The sequence below is a fragment of the Ornithorhynchus anatinus genome, chromosome 3 (genome assembly GCF_004115215.2).
Source record: "Ornithorhynchus anatinus isolate Pmale09 chromosome 3, mOrnAna1.pri.v4, whole genome shotgun sequence".
NCBI lineage: Eukaryota > Metazoa > Chordata > Mammalia > Monotremata > Ornithorhynchidae > Ornithorhynchus > Ornithorhynchus anatinus.
The window spans coordinates 120,742,332-120,758,911 of NC_041730.1; the positions used below are offsets into that span (position 1 = coordinate 120,742,332).

The 16,580-nt window shown below is 44.8% G+C and overlaps 1 protein-coding gene and 1 non-coding gene across 7 annotated transcripts in view; both read left to right on the forward strand.

Annotated features, from left to right (window-relative positions):
• Positions 1-16,580, forward strand: part of USP54 (ubiquitin specific peptidase 54) — a 128,620-nt gene that overhangs the window by 75,812 nt on the left and 36,228 nt on the right. For 5 of the 6 annotated variants that reach the window (XM_029060220.2, XM_029060219.2, XM_039911569.1 and 2 more), the window contains 5 exons: positions 9,301-9,435; positions 10,977-11,090; positions 11,237-11,319; positions 13,130-13,235; positions 14,253-14,399. In XM_029060220.2, coding sequence (XP_028916053.1) covers positions 9,301-9,435; positions 10,977-11,090; positions 11,237-11,319; positions 13,130-13,235; positions 14,253-14,399 — 585 coding nt within the window. Of the gene's footprint in view, positions 1-9,300; positions 9,436-9,566; positions 9,731-10,976; positions 11,091-11,236; positions 11,320-13,129; positions 13,236-14,252; positions 14,400-16,580 lie in introns of those variants that run through there. The other variant, XM_029060218.2, reaches the window with a different exon arrangement.
• LOC114810670 lies at positions 7,054-7,191 on the forward strand. The gene has a single exon (XR_003758365.1). It is a non-coding gene; the product is annotated as a small nucleolar RNA SNORA7 (small nucleolar RNA).

Genomic DNA, 16,580 nt, shown 5'->3' on the forward strand with positions numbered 1-16,580 from the left:
TTCAGATAACCTCAGGGGATTTTCTTGACTGTAACTTCCATTTACGGACTCTTACTCTCTACCAGCCCTGACTTCAGCCTGGTTGTCCCTGAATCTTTCTCGGACTGCAGACATTGCAGGATTTTGTAAATTAGGGTTCCAGATTTTCCACCCACTGAGACTATTTCTCAGCTAGAACACCCCCAGATTTTAAGGTGTTCGTTATCATAAACCAGAGATATGAGAAATGTCCCTCAAACTCATACTTGAAATAAAGTTCTTGCCCACTGCTATTGCTGAAACAACAGCTTCATTTCCCTCTCCTCTCAGGGTATAGGTTATATAATGGCCAGCACCCAACCCTTTCCCAAGGGTCTGGGGGAACCAGAATACAGTAAGACCAAAGAAGAGTTTCTTCTTTAAAATGGACACATGCTGGGGTAGAAAAAGGGGAAGGGCCAGAAAGACAATGCTAAGGGGAAAGGGAGTTGTTTCTTTAAAATGGGAGTGATCCAGGGTCTGGGGGGAGGGGCGGGGTGGGAGTTGTCTATTGAATTGCCAACTCAATTCAGTTGCCTAGTGAATGCAGCACTTGGGAGAATGCAGTAGCAGACAGTCAGCCCCAAGTACCCATCTTACTGTTCCTTCTTTCCTCCCTTTTTTTTTCTTTCTTTCCCCCCTGACTCTCCCCGTCGCTATATTTAATTCTCTGGTTTCATAGCCTCACCCCCGTTTGCTATTTGGGGATTGCAAAATTTATGCAAAAAAGAGGGGCAATTATAGACATAAATATGGAAGTTGTAAATAGAGATGTGAATACTCAGGACATAGTACACACAGATATTTGTTTTTATAGATGGTTGTAATATTTTCTAAGACTAAAGATATATTGGAAAATTAGGTAAAAGGAGAGGCAAGTGATTTGAATTTAAAAGACACCAATAATAGAAGAAAATCAAATAAAATCTTTCATTTCTTGAAACTCAATCCCTGCCAAAGTTAAGCAATTTTAGAATTCCAGAGAGGTTAGGTATTCACCTTTTTTCACTCTCCTGAGACTTCTTTTTTACAAGGTCTCCTGTCACCGCCTCCTTGCCAAATCTAATGTACTCTATTAATCAGTCAGTGGTGTTTACTGACCGCTTGCTCTGTGCAGAGCATTGTACTGAGCGCTTAGGAAGGAAGGTACAGTACAACAGAGGTGGTAGACAGTTTCCCTGTCCACAACAAGCTTACAGTCTATTCTGCTCTGTCTTAATCCTCTACTTCTTGGCTGTCTTTGACACTGTGGATCACTTCCCTTTCCTGGAAGCACTCCCTAAACTTGATTTTACCAACACAATTCTCTTGTGGTTCTCTTGTTACCTCCCTGGTTGCTCTTTTTCCATCGATCATTGGCATACATTGAGTCACTACTGGTTGCAGAGCCCTCTACTAAGCACTTGGAAAAGTACAGTAAATGGAGTTGGTATATGTGATCCCTGACCACAAGGAATTCACAGAGTATGGGGGAGACAAGACATTAAAATAAGTTTCAGATAAGAGTGCTAGAAGAGTATCAGAATATTTGCACATTTACGTCAGTACTGTGGCACTGGGGTTTTTCTGTCCCTTTCACCAGTTTTTCCTTGGCCTCACCCACTAATGGTTGGTGTCCCACAAGGCCCTATTCTGGAACCCTTTATTCTTCTCTCTGTACATTTACTCTTCCCAGAAGCTCATTTGCCTGCATACCTTCCACTTCCACCATTTTGTAGATGATTTCCTCTCCAGCCCCTCTCACCTAATCTACAATCCCACATTTCCTCTCGCCCACCCGCACCTCAAACTCAAAATGTCTAATTCTGACTCAAACAAATTCAAACTTAACATGTCTAATGTCTAATTCATGTCTAATTCTGATCTATCTCACTTCTGACCCCTTGCCTTCCTCAAATCTGACAATTACTCTCCCCACCCTTCAAAGCCTTATTGAAGGCCCATCTCCCTCAAGAGGGTCTTCCGTGACAACACTCCCCTTTCCTCTTTTCCTACTTTCTTCTGCCTCACCGTGACTTGCTCCCTTTATTCATCTCCCTTCCCATCCCTGCAACATTTATGTATACATCTGTAATGTATTTATATTAATATCTGTCTCCCCCTCTAGACTGTAAACTCGTTGCAGGCAAGGAACGTGCCTACCAACTCTCTTGTATTATACGCTCCCAAGCACTCAGTACAGGGCTCTGCACACAGTAAGCGCTCAATAAATTCAATTGATCATAGACATTTCCCTGTCTTTCAACTGTCCCATTCAATCAAATGTTCAGTTCTTCCAGTTTTGCCCATATCCACCATATCCACATTTATCCACGATAGTATTTATTGAGCACCTAAAGTGTGTAGGGATTTGTTCTAGGTAGTGGCTGAATAAGGAACACTCCCTACCTTTAAGGAGTTTACAGCCTGAAGGATGAAGAAAAGGAGATATGAATGGGCAGAAATTCAATATTTAAAAAGAGGGTAGTTAAATCTGCTGATTATATCAATGACAAACTAGTTGATGAGGTGGCTAGGGGAATGGCAGGATTGACAAAAGAAGATTGATCTGATTATACTGTCTGGAGTATGTGAAAAGGTAGTAACCTTGTTCAGACTCTTTTCATGTCTCCGTTAGGCTGTAGTTTCAGCCTCCTCACTGCACTTTCCATCTTCATCTTACCTCATGACACACTGATGCCCAGATCATCTTCAAGAATGAGCTTGACATACATCTTGACCTTCTTCTGCAACTTCCAATAGCTGCCCATCTGCATCCACATCAGGCAAAAACTCTTCAAAGATGGCCTCAAAGCCTGCTGTCAGCTTTCTCCATTTTACATATAAGCTCTTTTGACCATTTTCAACATAACTTTCTTCTTTCTTTTCTAGCTAATCTTCCAGAGGCTGAATTTTCCATTCCTCCCAAGCTCTCCTATCTATACCAACGATTCCAACCCATCACTAAAAGGGTTTGTCCAGCAAAGAACACCTTTATCAAATCTGCCAAACGACAGGTCTCCCCATCTTTAAAGCCCATCTAAAACCTCACCTCTTTTAGGAAGTCTTCCCTGATTATTTGGCCACACCCTAGTCGAGTATACCCAACAGCCATCTTTAGCATTTAAATATTTAATTCCAATCCTTAGCATTTACGTACATATGCGTAGTCATTTGTCTACTCAATTATGTATTCATTTATTTCACCTGACCTTTGTGTTACTTCCTGTTAGGCCTTTGTTCTTTCTCACGTTCCCACTATTTGTAAGTAATTTTTGTATGTTTGTCTCCCCCAGTAGATTATAATCTCCTTTTTAAAAAATATGGTATTTGTCAAGAGCTTACCCATGTGCCAGGGACTGTACTAAGATCTGGGGTAGATACAAGTTAGATTGGACACAGTCCATGTCACACATGGGCTCGCAGTCTTAATCCCCATTTTACAGATGAGGTAATTGAGGCACGGAGAAGTGAAGTGACTTGCCCATGGTTACTCAGCTCCTTGAGGGCTGGGGAACTTGTGTTTTGACTCTCTTGTACTCTCCCAAGGGACTACTACAAATGCAGTGTAATCAGTGATATTCACTAGTTATCACTGGTTTTAAGGAGTGGTCCTGGTGGTTTTTCACATTAACACAGCTTCCTTGGGATTAGCTTCAGTCCATGAAAAACTTTCTAAATTGCTTTTAAGAACAGAAACATAAAACAGTGTTTGCAATAAACTTCAGAAGCCATTTATAAAAATGAATGTGTTCTAAAGTAGGGCATTTACACAGTCTCTAAAGTCTGTGGAGATTAAATATACAATTCCGATTGTCCTGGGAAAAAGTAACGGGGAAGGGAGATGAAGTGGCTCAGTCACTTCATCTGTAAAATGCGGAATCAAGACTGTGAGCACCACATGGAACGTGGCAACGTCTTCTAGAGATAACACTGCTTCATCATCAGTGGAATTAATGAGCGCTTTTAAAAGAGACTTAACACTTCTGTTCCAGTCCCCAAACCTGAGATTATTCAGAAAATATAATCATCCTGGGCTTTGAAGAGCGTGGAGGCTTTTTCAGTTTTCTTTTATGTAAATAGGGGTGTAACAGTGCAGGAGCTTTTTGTTGTCTGCTACTCTGAGTCCTTCTGGGAATTTGTAGGGAGAAGTGCTTTCTCCTGTGGAGCTCTGCAATTGGAGGAATCCCAGTTGTTGATCTCTGTTGGAACTGCCACCTGTTCATACTTCTGAACAAAATGTTCTTGGCTTTTTACGGTATGCAAAGTATCACCCCTCTGAGAAAGGTGGGCGGGAGAAAAAGGACAAAATGAGGCTGGTTCGAGCTCTTGCATTCTGTTTGAGTGACATACAGGCGTCAGTGTGCTGGTTCAACAGAGGGGCTTTGTGCCTCAGCGACCCTGACCGCTGAAACTTCATAGATCGTGAGACGTAAGCAGCTTTAGCCCTAGTCCACCCGCCCCCTTCCCAACAAAAGCCGAGCGAAACCAGAGGGAGTAATTCAGTAAGAAAGCAAAGATGTTGCCGAAAGAGGTATTTAGAGCCTTCTCGTTCGGGATAAAAATTGTCAGCAGTTATAGACCAGGTTGTGAAGATGATTTCAGAGCCTCATTCATCCCTGCAGCTGCTGTTTCTGCTGAGGCTGGGGCTGAGAATGACAGAGGAGCCTCAGTCCCAAGACTTCAGGACTGGGACCAATCGGTCAATCAACCAGTCGTATCACTGAGCACTTAATATGTGCAAAACACTGTACTAAGCACTTGGGAGAGTACAATATAACAAAGTACACATCCCCTGCCCACAACAAGCTCACAGACTAGAGTGGGAGACAGACATTCATGTAAATAACATAAATTACTGATATGTACGTAAGTGCTGTGGGGCTGAGGAAGGGGTGAATAAACATCCGATCCGTTACCAAGACCTGCTGGTCTCACCTTTACAGTATCGCCAAGATCCGCCCTTTCCTCTCCACCCAAACGGTTACCTTACTGCTACAGGCTCTCGTTATATCCCGGCTAGACTACTGGGTCAGCCTTCTCTCTGATCTCCCTTCCTCCTCTCTCGCCCTGCTCCAGTCTATTCTTCACTCTGCTGCCTGGCTCATCTTCCTGCAAAAATGTTCTGGGCCTGACACTCCCCTTCTTAAACACCTCCAATGGTTACCTATCAACCTCCGCTCAAAACAAAAACTCCTCACTCTAGGCTTCAAGGCTCTCCATCATCTTGCCCCTTCCTACCTCTCCTCCCTTCTTTCTTTCTACCGCCCACCCCGCATGCTCCGCTTCTCTGCCGCCCACCTCCTCACCGCCCCTTGCTCGCCTATCCCGCCGTCGACCCCTGGCCCACATCCTCCCGTGGTCCTGGAATGCCCTCCCTCCTCACCTCCATCAATCTAATTCTCTTCCCCTCTTCAAATCCCTACTTAAAACTCACCTCCTCCAAGAGGCCTTCCCAGACTGAGCTCCCCCCTTCTTCCCTCTGCTCCCTCTACTCCCCCCTTCACCTCTCCGCAGCTAAACCCTCTTCTCCCCCCTTTCCCTCTCCTCCTCCCCCTCTCCTATCCCACCCCCTCAGCACTGTACTCGTCCACTCAACTGTATATATCTTTATCACCCTATTTATTTTGTTTAATGAGATGTACATCACCCTGATTCTATTTATTTGCAATTGTTTTTATGAGATGTTCTTCCCCTTGATTCTATTTATTGCCATTGTTCTTGTCTGCCCGTCTCCCCCGATTAGACCATAAGCCCGTCAAAGGGCAGGGACTGTCTCTATCTGTTACCGATTTGTACATTCCAAGCGCTTAGTACAGTGCTCTGCACATAGTAAGCGCTCAATAAATACTATTGAATGAATGAATGAATGAATGAATAAAGGGTGCAAATGGAAGTGCGAGAATAGTGCAGAAGGGAGTGGGAAAAGAGGAAATGAGGGCTTAGTCAGGGGAGGCCTCTTGGAGGAGAGGTGCCTTCAATAAGGCTTTGAAGGTGGAGAGGTGGAGAAGGACCTGGGTTCTAATGACGGCTCCACCCCCGTCTGCTGTGCAACCTTGGGCCTCAGTTCCCTCATCTATCAAATGGGGATTAAGAGTGTGAGCCCCATGTGGGACAGGGACTGTGTCCAACCTGATTCATTTGTATCTACCCCAATACTTAGAACAGTGCTTGGCACACAGTAATTATGACACTTGTTGAGGGCTTACTATTACTGTTATTACTAGGTCCTTCTGACTCCCAGGTCCATGCTTGCTCCACTAGGTCACGCTGCTTGTTGATGGCTGGGTTGTTTAACTTGCTTCCAGATAATTTTGAATACCACTGTCATGTTTCCCCCAGGCTAGATCTAGGCCTAGTGGTGCACTGGAGAATGTTGACTGGCACTCCAGAAGGATCTATATCTGCTTGCCCCACCACCTCTATACCTTGTGGTTTTACCCTGATCATGCTGCACCCTGGGAGAGCTTAATAATAATGTTGGTATTTGTTAAGCGCTTACTATGTGCCGAGCACTGTTCTAAGCGCTGGGGTAGACATAGGGGAATCAGGTTGTCCCACATGGGGGCTCACAGTCTTAATCCCCATTTTACAGTTGAGGTAACTGAGGCCCAGAGAAGTTAAGTGACTTGCCCACAGTCACACAGCTGACAAGTGGCCGAGCCGGGATTTGAACTCATGACCTCTGACTCCAAAGCCCGTGCTCTTTCCACTGAGCCATGCTGCTTCTCTACTGAAACAAGTTTTATCCAAATTGATTTGATTAGACAAAATGAGGTAATCACATTCATTTCAACTCCTAGAGAGTCCTCGACAGTTTCTCCCTTATCTAAGGAGGGTTGAGGCTACACTTGAAGATTAAATTGATTTTTTTTGTGGTCTAGGGTGGGAGTCAACTGTAATGGACTGAGCCCTTCGTAAAGCTGCTTGCCCATTCAGGAGCTGGCAGAATGTGGAGTGGCCCACCTGGGTCTTCTGACATCAGTTCTGCTCCATTTGGGAACACATGAGGCTCTCTTGTCCCCCTTTCTTTTCCCCGTCAGTAACTCCCTTTAACCCCTCTCAGGGTTGCACCTGAAGAGTTTCCAGTACTCTTTCAGTCTCGACTACAGGAGGGAGAGTCAAGCAGAGGCATGCCCATTCCATTCCTAGCTTGGCCAGTGGCTAGCGAGTGGAAGGCATTCAGTTACAAGTCAAAGCTCACCCATGCCGAGCAGCAGAGGCATGGGAAAGAGTCGAGGGCAGAGACTCAAGTTTACTGTGCGGAAGGAGGCAGAGTAAACCACTTCTGTATTTTTACCAAAAAAGCTCTTTGGATCCATTCCCAGAACGATTGCCGATGGAGGTGGGGAGTTCTGGGAGAGATGCGTCCATGGCGTTGCTATGGGTCGGAGACGACTCAACGGCATAAGACAAGACTTCCCTTTAGGTAGCATCGAAGCCTTGTTCCCTGGCCCTGCCCACCCTCCCATTGGGCCTGAAGCAGCCGAAGCCCAACCTGAGCCATGCATTTTGGCACTTCCTTAGGAATGCCTCCTTGGAATGGTCAGCCTGAAGGGGTTTTAGCTGGGGCTTTGAAGAGTCTGAAGACAGGAGATCAGCAGCGGCAGTATTTATTGAGCACCTAAAATGTGTAGGGGATTGTTCTAGGAAGTGGCAGAATAAGGTACACTCCCTGCCTTGAAGGAGTTTACAGCCTGAAGGATGAAGAAAAGGAGATATAAATGGACAGAAATTCAGTATTTTAAAAGAGGGTAGTTAAATCTGGTGATTATATCAATGACGAACTAGTTGATGAGGTGGCTAGGGGAATGGCAGGACTGACAAAAGTAGAGAGATTGATCTGATTATACTGTCTGGAGGAGGAGGTGGGTTTTGAAGAAGGGGAGGGGAGAGACAGGATCATGAGAGGTGGAAGTGAGTGGACATTGCAGATCTGGAGAGGAAGGGCATAAGCAGTGGGTTGGAGATAAGGAAGACTGAGTTGGGGAAGGTTGGAAGTTGGATTATGAAGAATAAGGAATGAAGTGAAAGAGAATTTATCTATCTATATATGTGTGTGCTGCCCTTCACTGAGGAGGGGAGTGATGTGCCCCAGTTTCCATTTTAGAAAACTGACACACGTTTTAAAATGATATGGGCAGAACTGTGGGCCTCTCAGTTATGTAATGCCTGCTCTGCACAAACCCAAACCAGACCGTATCCTGAAGTCTAAACCCATCCATTCTTGGTTTCCTGCTTAGTCTGAGAGCCAAGAAAGAGCAGGTTTCCCTTATTCTAAGGACACTAGGTTTGTTCAGGCAGTGGGCCTGGCCTCTGCTAAGCCAGTGCACACCTCTTACCCAGGCTCTGTGTACACTGTGGAGAAGACCCAAACATGGTGTGTTCTGGCTCTGCCTGGCTCAGTTTTCACATTTTGGAGCCCCCTAAATGGGGCTATTCAAAGCTGGGGTAGCTTTGAGGCTTGAGTTGGCTCTGCAGAGGCCTCACTCTGCTTGTTCCAAAGAACTCATCTTGATTTTGACAGGATTTGACTTGCGGGGAGAGTACAAGCTCTGAATTGATGGTTGAAGACTTTGCAATTTCAATTCAATATGAATATAAAATTAAGTTAATTTTAACCTTCCATATTGCAAGATTTCCCTTCCCTGTCTCACCCCTTCTTCTCACCCACTTCTCTTTTTCTCAAGTTTGAGAACCATGGGAATCTCTGGAGGGACAAAAATCAGAAACTCCCTTCCAGTAGAGTTTCCCTGAGCTTGGGACAAGTGACACTGTGGGGTGGAGAAAAGCCTAAATCCACAGGTTCTTCCCTAACCTCTTGGCAAGCTCAGGCCCGGAAATCCCTTCGGTACATTAATCAGTCACTTAAATTCTCCGGGTCTCAGTTCCCCAATCTGTAAATTGGGGTTTAAGACTGTGAGTCCTAAATGGGACACCGACTGCATCCAACCCAATTATCTTGTATCTACCTCAGCGCTTAGAACAGTGCCTGGCACACAGTAAGTGCTTAACAGGTACCAGAATTATTATTATTAACCACTGGTATTTATTGAGTGGTTACTGGGTGCCGAGCACTGTACTAGGCGCTTGGGAGAGTACAATACAACAGAATTAGCCGATACATCCCCTGCCCAGAAGGAGCTTACAGTCTTGAGGCTTTTTAGTAGAACTATAAGTGTATTTTTAGTATGAAGCTGATTTCCTCCACAAGATCAAAGCACACTGCAAATACACCATCTATGGTTATTGCTTAAAGGAATAAAAACTTTATTCTCTTCCCTTTTCTTCTCCTCCCAAAAGGGTATCTTCAACCAATTTCAGTGTAGCAGTGAGAAAGTGCTTCCCTCTGACACACTCCGCAGTGCCCTGGCAAAGACCTTTCAGGATGAGCAGCGGTTCCAGTTGGGAATCATGGATGATGCAGCAGAGTGCTTTGTGAGTATCCCAGCACAGTCCCTCTTTGGTGTGTGGGAGGGGGCGTGGGGTCCATGTCACTGATTTGAAAAGTGCATAGTCTCTCCACTGTCTCTTCACAAGAATGCACTTCAGTTGTTGTAGGGGAAAGAGTCTGTCTGGAAGATAACGTTTATGAGTCATCATGTCAAAGGTGCCAGAGTCTGTGACCCAACCTACAACAGAGATGGGGAAGTGATTGTGAAATACTGTCCGTAGAGAATGCCCATTTGGACTCATTCCTGGAAAGAACAGCTCACCAGCCCCCACAGGACAGGTGTGGCATTCTCCTTGTAGCCAACTCCCTTATACAGACTACGTGCTGACACCTACGAGTGACTCTCAGTGGTTACAGTCTGAGAGACTTTGGAGGCGGTCATTGACTTTGGACAGAAGTGATTGTAAACCAGTGCCATAATTCTCCATTATTAGAGGGACAGATGGAGACGTACAGGCTGTTTTAAAGTGTCATCTTTAATGGGCTTCATTCTTTAGCTAATTGTTCATCTATATTAGTAAGTAGGGGAACCTGCTGATCTGGGCATGCACAGTGACTCTCCAATATCCAGCAAATTGGGGATCAGTGGGTGCCATACTGGCTTTTATGTCGTGCCATCTAAGAGATTGATTCATTTGTGTATGAACTGCTTAGCTAATTATGCTTTTATAGGTTAGCCATAGCAAGAGTGCTGAGCATATGCAGTTATTGCAATTTGCCATTTGGTATGAGACCTGCCTAGGTCAGCAGAGACAGACAGCATAAGAAAAGATGACCTCAATGATGCCAGCCTCTCCGAACTCAAGCGTGGCTCACAAAGAACCATTCTGATGAACCTTTTCTTGACACAGGGACAGGATCTTATCATCTGTAGCTTCATCTTCAAAAGCTAAGAATGGCAATTTGTATATGACAGCAAAGGAAGGGGATGTTTAGGAGTAGGGGTAACTAGAGACTGAGATAAGGTCTTCCCCTGCCTCTCCTCCCTATCACAGAAATTGCAAATTCTGTGAGCAAATTCATTTCAGCAGCGGCATCAGACCTTCCTTGTCAGTTCCACTTCCTCTGCTGCTGCAACCCTATCATTTCAGACGTGGAAAGAATGAAGGGGGTGGCCTTCTTTGCTGTCCCCTAAGTGTTGCTGTTGCAGAAAGAACAGGAATGATGGGTACGGATGGAGGAAAGTGGCAAAAAGAGAAAAGAAGAGGATGAGGGAGGAGGAGAAAACAGTAAGGAAGGCAGGTGGTGGGAAGAAAGTTGGGTGACAGGAGCGAGATGGGGGTTAGAACAAGGGAGAGACAGAAACCAGAGAGTGCTGAGAAGTGATTTTGTTCAGAGAGGTAGGGGAGAGAGATGGATAAAGAGGGTGATGGAAAGGGAAAAGTGACAGTTGGGGGATTTCAGTAGGAAGGCAGGGGAAATGTAAAAATCCCAAAGACCTCTTGGAGACCTCTGGTAGTTGATCTGTACATTTTTTTCTACTTCACAAGTTGTGTAACTAGTGCTGCATTTACTTCCCTGACAGGAGAACCTCCTGATGCGGATTCACTTCCATATCGCAGATGAGACTAAAGAAGACATCTGCACTGCACATCACTGTATTTCTCACCAGAAGTTTGCTATGACCTTGTTTGAGCAGGTGAGATGCTGCCGCCTCCTCCTCGAAAGCCCGTCCCTCAAGACTTTTATAACTGTTTCTGATTCGGAGAGTTGACAAAGGGGCATTTTTTCAGGCTTCCAGTAATGCTCATCTCTGCTTTGTTGTGCTTTCCTTTTCCTATTCAGTGCGTGTGCACTAGTTGTGGAGCTACATCTGATCCCCTGCCTTTTATCCAGATGGTACATTACATCTCCACCACTTCCCTTTGGTGAGTTTCAGAAGTTTTATTGGGGTAGGGTGTTGGCCCTCATTGATGCAGTTGGTTTTAGATCTTTTCTAAGTAACATGGGCCCCGCTGTTAGGAGACATGGCTACATTATAGGTGGGCCTTAAATATTAAGAAAGGATGGCTTTCATATGTTATCACAGGGATACTCCTCCCTGACACTGCAGCCTCAGGATCTGAGGATTCCAGTCCCCGACTTTTCAGCTGAGCCCTGGAGCTGAGAGGGGAAGAAAGTGAACTCTGAGGACTCTGCTGCTGGGGAAGAGAACTCCTTCTCTCTCCTTCCCTATGTCTCAGTTCTCCTCTCTATCCTGAGGTCCCTGATTGCATTCCCCAGTACTTTGTTACAGAGGAGTTGTAGAATGGGAACTCTCCGAAAGAGGCAGAGTTTTGGGTTGAATATGAACCATCCTGACTCTTGGGAAAAATCAGCTTTGGAAGAAGTTAAGATTGATGCTAAGGCCGATTGAGTTTCCTAAGAAATATGGGTAGCCTGAGGCACTCGTGTAAGAGTGCCTGGCCTTTTGGTTCCAAGTAGTAGACAGAACACCCTCAGATATTATGCCCCACAATTTCCTTTTATCTGTATCTCCTTCTAGCTGAGACATAGGGAAGGAGAGAGAAGAAGTTCTCTTCCCCAGCAGTGGAGTCCTCCAAGATTACCTTTTTCCCTTCTCAACTCGAGGGCTCAGCTAAAAAGTGGCAACTGGAATCCCCAGATCCTGAGGTTACAGTGTCAGGGAGGAGCTAGGTATCCTCCCTGTAATAATAATAATAATAATGATAATGGTATTTGTTAAACACTATGTGCCAAGCACTGTTCAAAGCACTGGGGGAGATACAAGGTAATCAGGTTGTCCCACGTGAGGCTCGCAGTCTTAATCCCCATTTGACAGATGAGGGAACTGAGGCACAGAGAAGTTAAGTGACTTGCCCAAAGTCAGCTGCCAGGTGGCAGATCCGGGATTTGAACCCATAACCTCTGACTCCCGAGCCCCGGGCTCTTTCCACTGAGCCATGCTTCTTTGTAGACTGTAAGCTCACTGTGGGCCACGAACACACCTACCATAAGAAGCAGCGTGGCTCAGTGGAAATAGCACAGGCTTGGGAGTCAGAGGTTATGGGTTCAAATCCTACATCTTCCACCTGGCAGCTGTGTGACTTTGGGCAAGTCACTTAACTTCTCTGTGCCTCAGTTACCTCATCTGTTAAATGGGGACTAAGACTGTGAGCCCCACATAGTACAACCTGATTCCCTTGTATCTACTCCAGCGCTTAGAACAGTCCTTGGCACGTAGTAAGTGCTTAACAAATACCATCATCATCCATTATTATTATTATTATTACCATAATTTATTCATTTATATTAATGTCTTTCTCCCCTCTATACTGTAAGCTGTTGTGGCCAGGAAATGTGTCTACCAACTCTGTAATATTTTACTCCCAAGCATTTGTACAATGCTCTGCACACAGTAAGCGCTCAATAAACAAGATTGATTAATCGATAGGTTATTCAGTCAAATTTCTCTAGCGAGAGTTCACTTATTTATGTCTGGAGCTCAAAGACTTTGTGCAGAGAGCCCAGAAAATAAGTGAATAAAAAGATTGGATAAAACTTGTTGGATGAATGACGACATATTTTTCCCTCCGTAGCTCATTATGGACAGGGATTGTGTCTGCGTATTCTGTTTAATTATATGCTCCCAAGCGTTTAATAAAGTGGTCTGCACATAATAAGGGCTTGAGGAATACCACTGATTGATTCCAACCTCCTCCATTTTCTACTCTGAAGCAATCAGGCGATTTGCATGCTGGAAAGACGAGAGAAGCCTTCCCCGGGCATGTTTGGAGAACTGCTTCAGAATGCCAGTACCATGGGAGACTTGCGGAACTGTCCGGTTAGTAAACTGATGGAGAGGGCGCGGCTTTAAGGAACTCTGAGAGAGGCAGAAGATTAGGTGGAGGTAAGAGGGACAGAGTTCTAAGGAAATAGTAGGAATGAGTCAGGGTCAGTAGGCTTGATAATGCTGGGTGTATGTGGCCCTGAAGAATTTGCACGAGGATGGGGAAGTGAGAGTGGGAGAGTCAAGAGTTGGGCGCTCATTCAGCCAGTAAATATCTAGACTGTAAGTTTGTTGTGGGCAGGGAATGTGTGTGTTTATTGTTATATTGTACTCTCCCAAACACTTAGTACAGTGAGAAGCAGCGTGGCTCAGTGGAAAGAGCCCGGGCTTGGGAGTCAGAGGTCATAGGTTCGAATCCTGGCTTTGCCACTTGTCAGCTGTGTGACTGTGGGCAAATCACTTAACTTCTCGGTGTCTCAGTTCCCTCGTCTGTAAAATGGGGATTAAGACTGTGAGCCTCACGTGGGACAACCTGATTATTCTGTATCTACCCCAGCGCTTAGGACAGTGCTCGGCACATAGTAAGTGCTTAATAAATACCAATATTATTATTATTATTACAGTGTTCTGCACACAGTAAGCGCTGAATAAATACAATAAACCGACTAAATTTGCAAGGCTTTTTTTCTGGCCAGACTTGCCAGCCCTTGTTTCCGGACTTTAGAGTTAATTAACATGTTGGTGAATGAACGTGGAAACAGGATAGTTAAAAGTAGAAAAGAACAGTTCGTCTGCTGCCTGACAAGATGGTCCCTATTTTCCTTCTTGATTCTTTATTCGCCCTCTCAATCTTCCCCCTTTCTATTCCACCCTCATGGTCTTTTCCTTTAGTAACAGAATCGTCTCCTTCAGCGTCACAATTCCCATTAGGCAGAAGAGATCCACTGATGCAGTTGGGACAGTGGTCCTCCCTTTCACTTTAAATCCCTTTTCCACTTAGAACCCGATACTCTGAAGGGGAAAAGAGAAAGATGAAGCGAACAGGGTGGAATGATTACACGTGTTTTTCAGAGTAACTGTGGAGAAAAGATCCGGATCCGCCGGGTCCTGATGAACGCTCCACAAATCATCACCATTGGATTGGTGTGGGACTCGGACCACTCAGATCTGGCGGAAGATGTCATTCACAGTCTGGGCACCTGCCTCAAACTTGGAGATGTGAGTCTAATAAATCAGTTATTTGTATTAATGTCTGTCTTCCCCCACCTCGAAGACTGTAAACTCACTGTGGGCAAGGAATGTGTCTACCAACTCTGTTGTATTGGACTCTCCCAAGCACTTTGGACAGGGCTCAGCACATAGTAAACTTTCGAGAAAGACCATTGAATGATTATCCATTAAATTAACATAGATCATATGAGAGCCATGCACTGTACTGGATGTTGCAAATTTAGGGTTGAGGTGAGAGTTCAGAAAACAGAAGGGACACAGTCCCTCTTCATAGGGTTAGAGTTTCAACAGTAATTTATTGATCGCTGAGTGTTGCAGACTAATATACTATATGCTTGTGGATTATTCAAAGTAAATAAAAGACCAGATCCCTGACCTTTGAGAGTCACCTTGGAGAAAGTAGGTGAATACTATAATTAAGAGTGAGAGAAGTGGGGGCAGTAATCCATAAATGAACAAATACATAAATAAATGTGATATTAATGATGATGGTATTTGGTGAACACTTACTGTGTGCTACAAGCTGAGGTAGGTACAAGGTAAGCGGGTCCCACTTGGGGCTCACAATCTCAGCACCCATTTTGCAGATGAGGGAGGAAACTGAGGCACAGAGAAGTTAAGTGACTCGCCCAAAGTCATGCAGCAGAGCTATGCCATTTTTCTTGGTTCTAACATTGTGGTGGCTGTTTTAAATGTTGGAATGTAAAGCTGGTTTTGAATTTTGGCACATTGCCTGTTCTTCTTAGAATTTTCCTTAGTTGTATGAGATCTGAAATTTTTTATGGCATTTGTTAAGTGCTTACTATGTGCCGGGCCCTATCCTAAGCTCTGGGGTAGATATGAGCTAATCAGGTTGGACACAATCTTTGTCCTACATGGGGCTCACAGTCTTGATCCCCATTTTACAGATGAGGAAACTGAGGCCAAGAGAAGTGAAGTGACTTGCCCAAGGTCATACAGCAGACAAGTGGCAGAGCTGGGATTAGAACCTGTGTCCTTCTGACTTCCAGGCCAACGGTCTAGGCCACTCTACTTCTGGGGATGTAAGATTCGATCACTGTTCTCCCTCCCTCTTAGACCGTGAACCCCATGTGGGACCGTGACTATCTCCTCATTGCTTAGCACAGTGTTTGGCGCAAAGTAAGTGCTTAATAAATACCTTCACAACCATATATTAAGAAAGGGGCAGTAGCAGGTGATGAAGGTAGAATAGGACTGTCTGTTTGGAGGACTTGAGAGTCTGTGGAGGAAAAACGTCAGAACTTCCTCTTCAAGTATGTTTATCTGTCTTTCTACTTATCTATGCCCGTAATTTTTGATTCTTTGATGCTCTCTTTGTCTGTGATTCATTACTTTTGCCTTTGGGTCCTCTCCCAACTAGGTTTTGAGTCCCTTGTAGGACAGGGACTGTGTCTGAACTGTTTATCTTGAATTTTCTTCAGCACTTAGCACATTGTATGGGGCACAGTAAGCATTCAGTAAATACTGTAACTCTAACCAGGAATCTGAAGGTGATAAGAAATAATTTGACCAAAGTGATAGGCATGGGTAGTGACTTTTGTGGAGAATTCTAAGCCAACTGTAGAGAGGTGTGGCTTTGGGCAGGGAGGCTTCAGATAACCCTAACTCAGTTACCACAAGACTGTTTGGTGAGAAAGAATACTCTGGAAAATGGGTGTGTCTTTGGGACAGCTGGCATGTAACTTGGAGGGACGGGGCAGAAGGAATATATTGATTTGAAAGGAGGCAGACAATGACATCAGTTTATCCCTGCACTAGACATCTACTGCCCAAGACAGAAGGAAAAACTGCTGAGAGAGGGGCATGCAGTAGTTATGTCCCTCCCATCTTCTTTACTGCCCCATATGCAGTTTCCACTTACACACAATCACAGGTAAAAATTGCTAGCTCAGTATATTTTCAAGCCAGTAGGAAAATTTTGTTTTAGCTAAAGGAGAGGATTCAGAGAATTAACAGTTTAATTTGGGACTGTTCATGAAATAAAATGAGATACTCTGATAGAATGCTATGTGGCTCAGTGAAAAGAACACGGGCTTGGGAGTCAGAGGTCATGGGTTCGAATTCCAGCTCTGCCACTTGTCAGCTGTGTGACTGTGGGCAAGTCACTTAACTTCTCTGGGCCCTCAGTTACCTCATCTGTAAAATGAT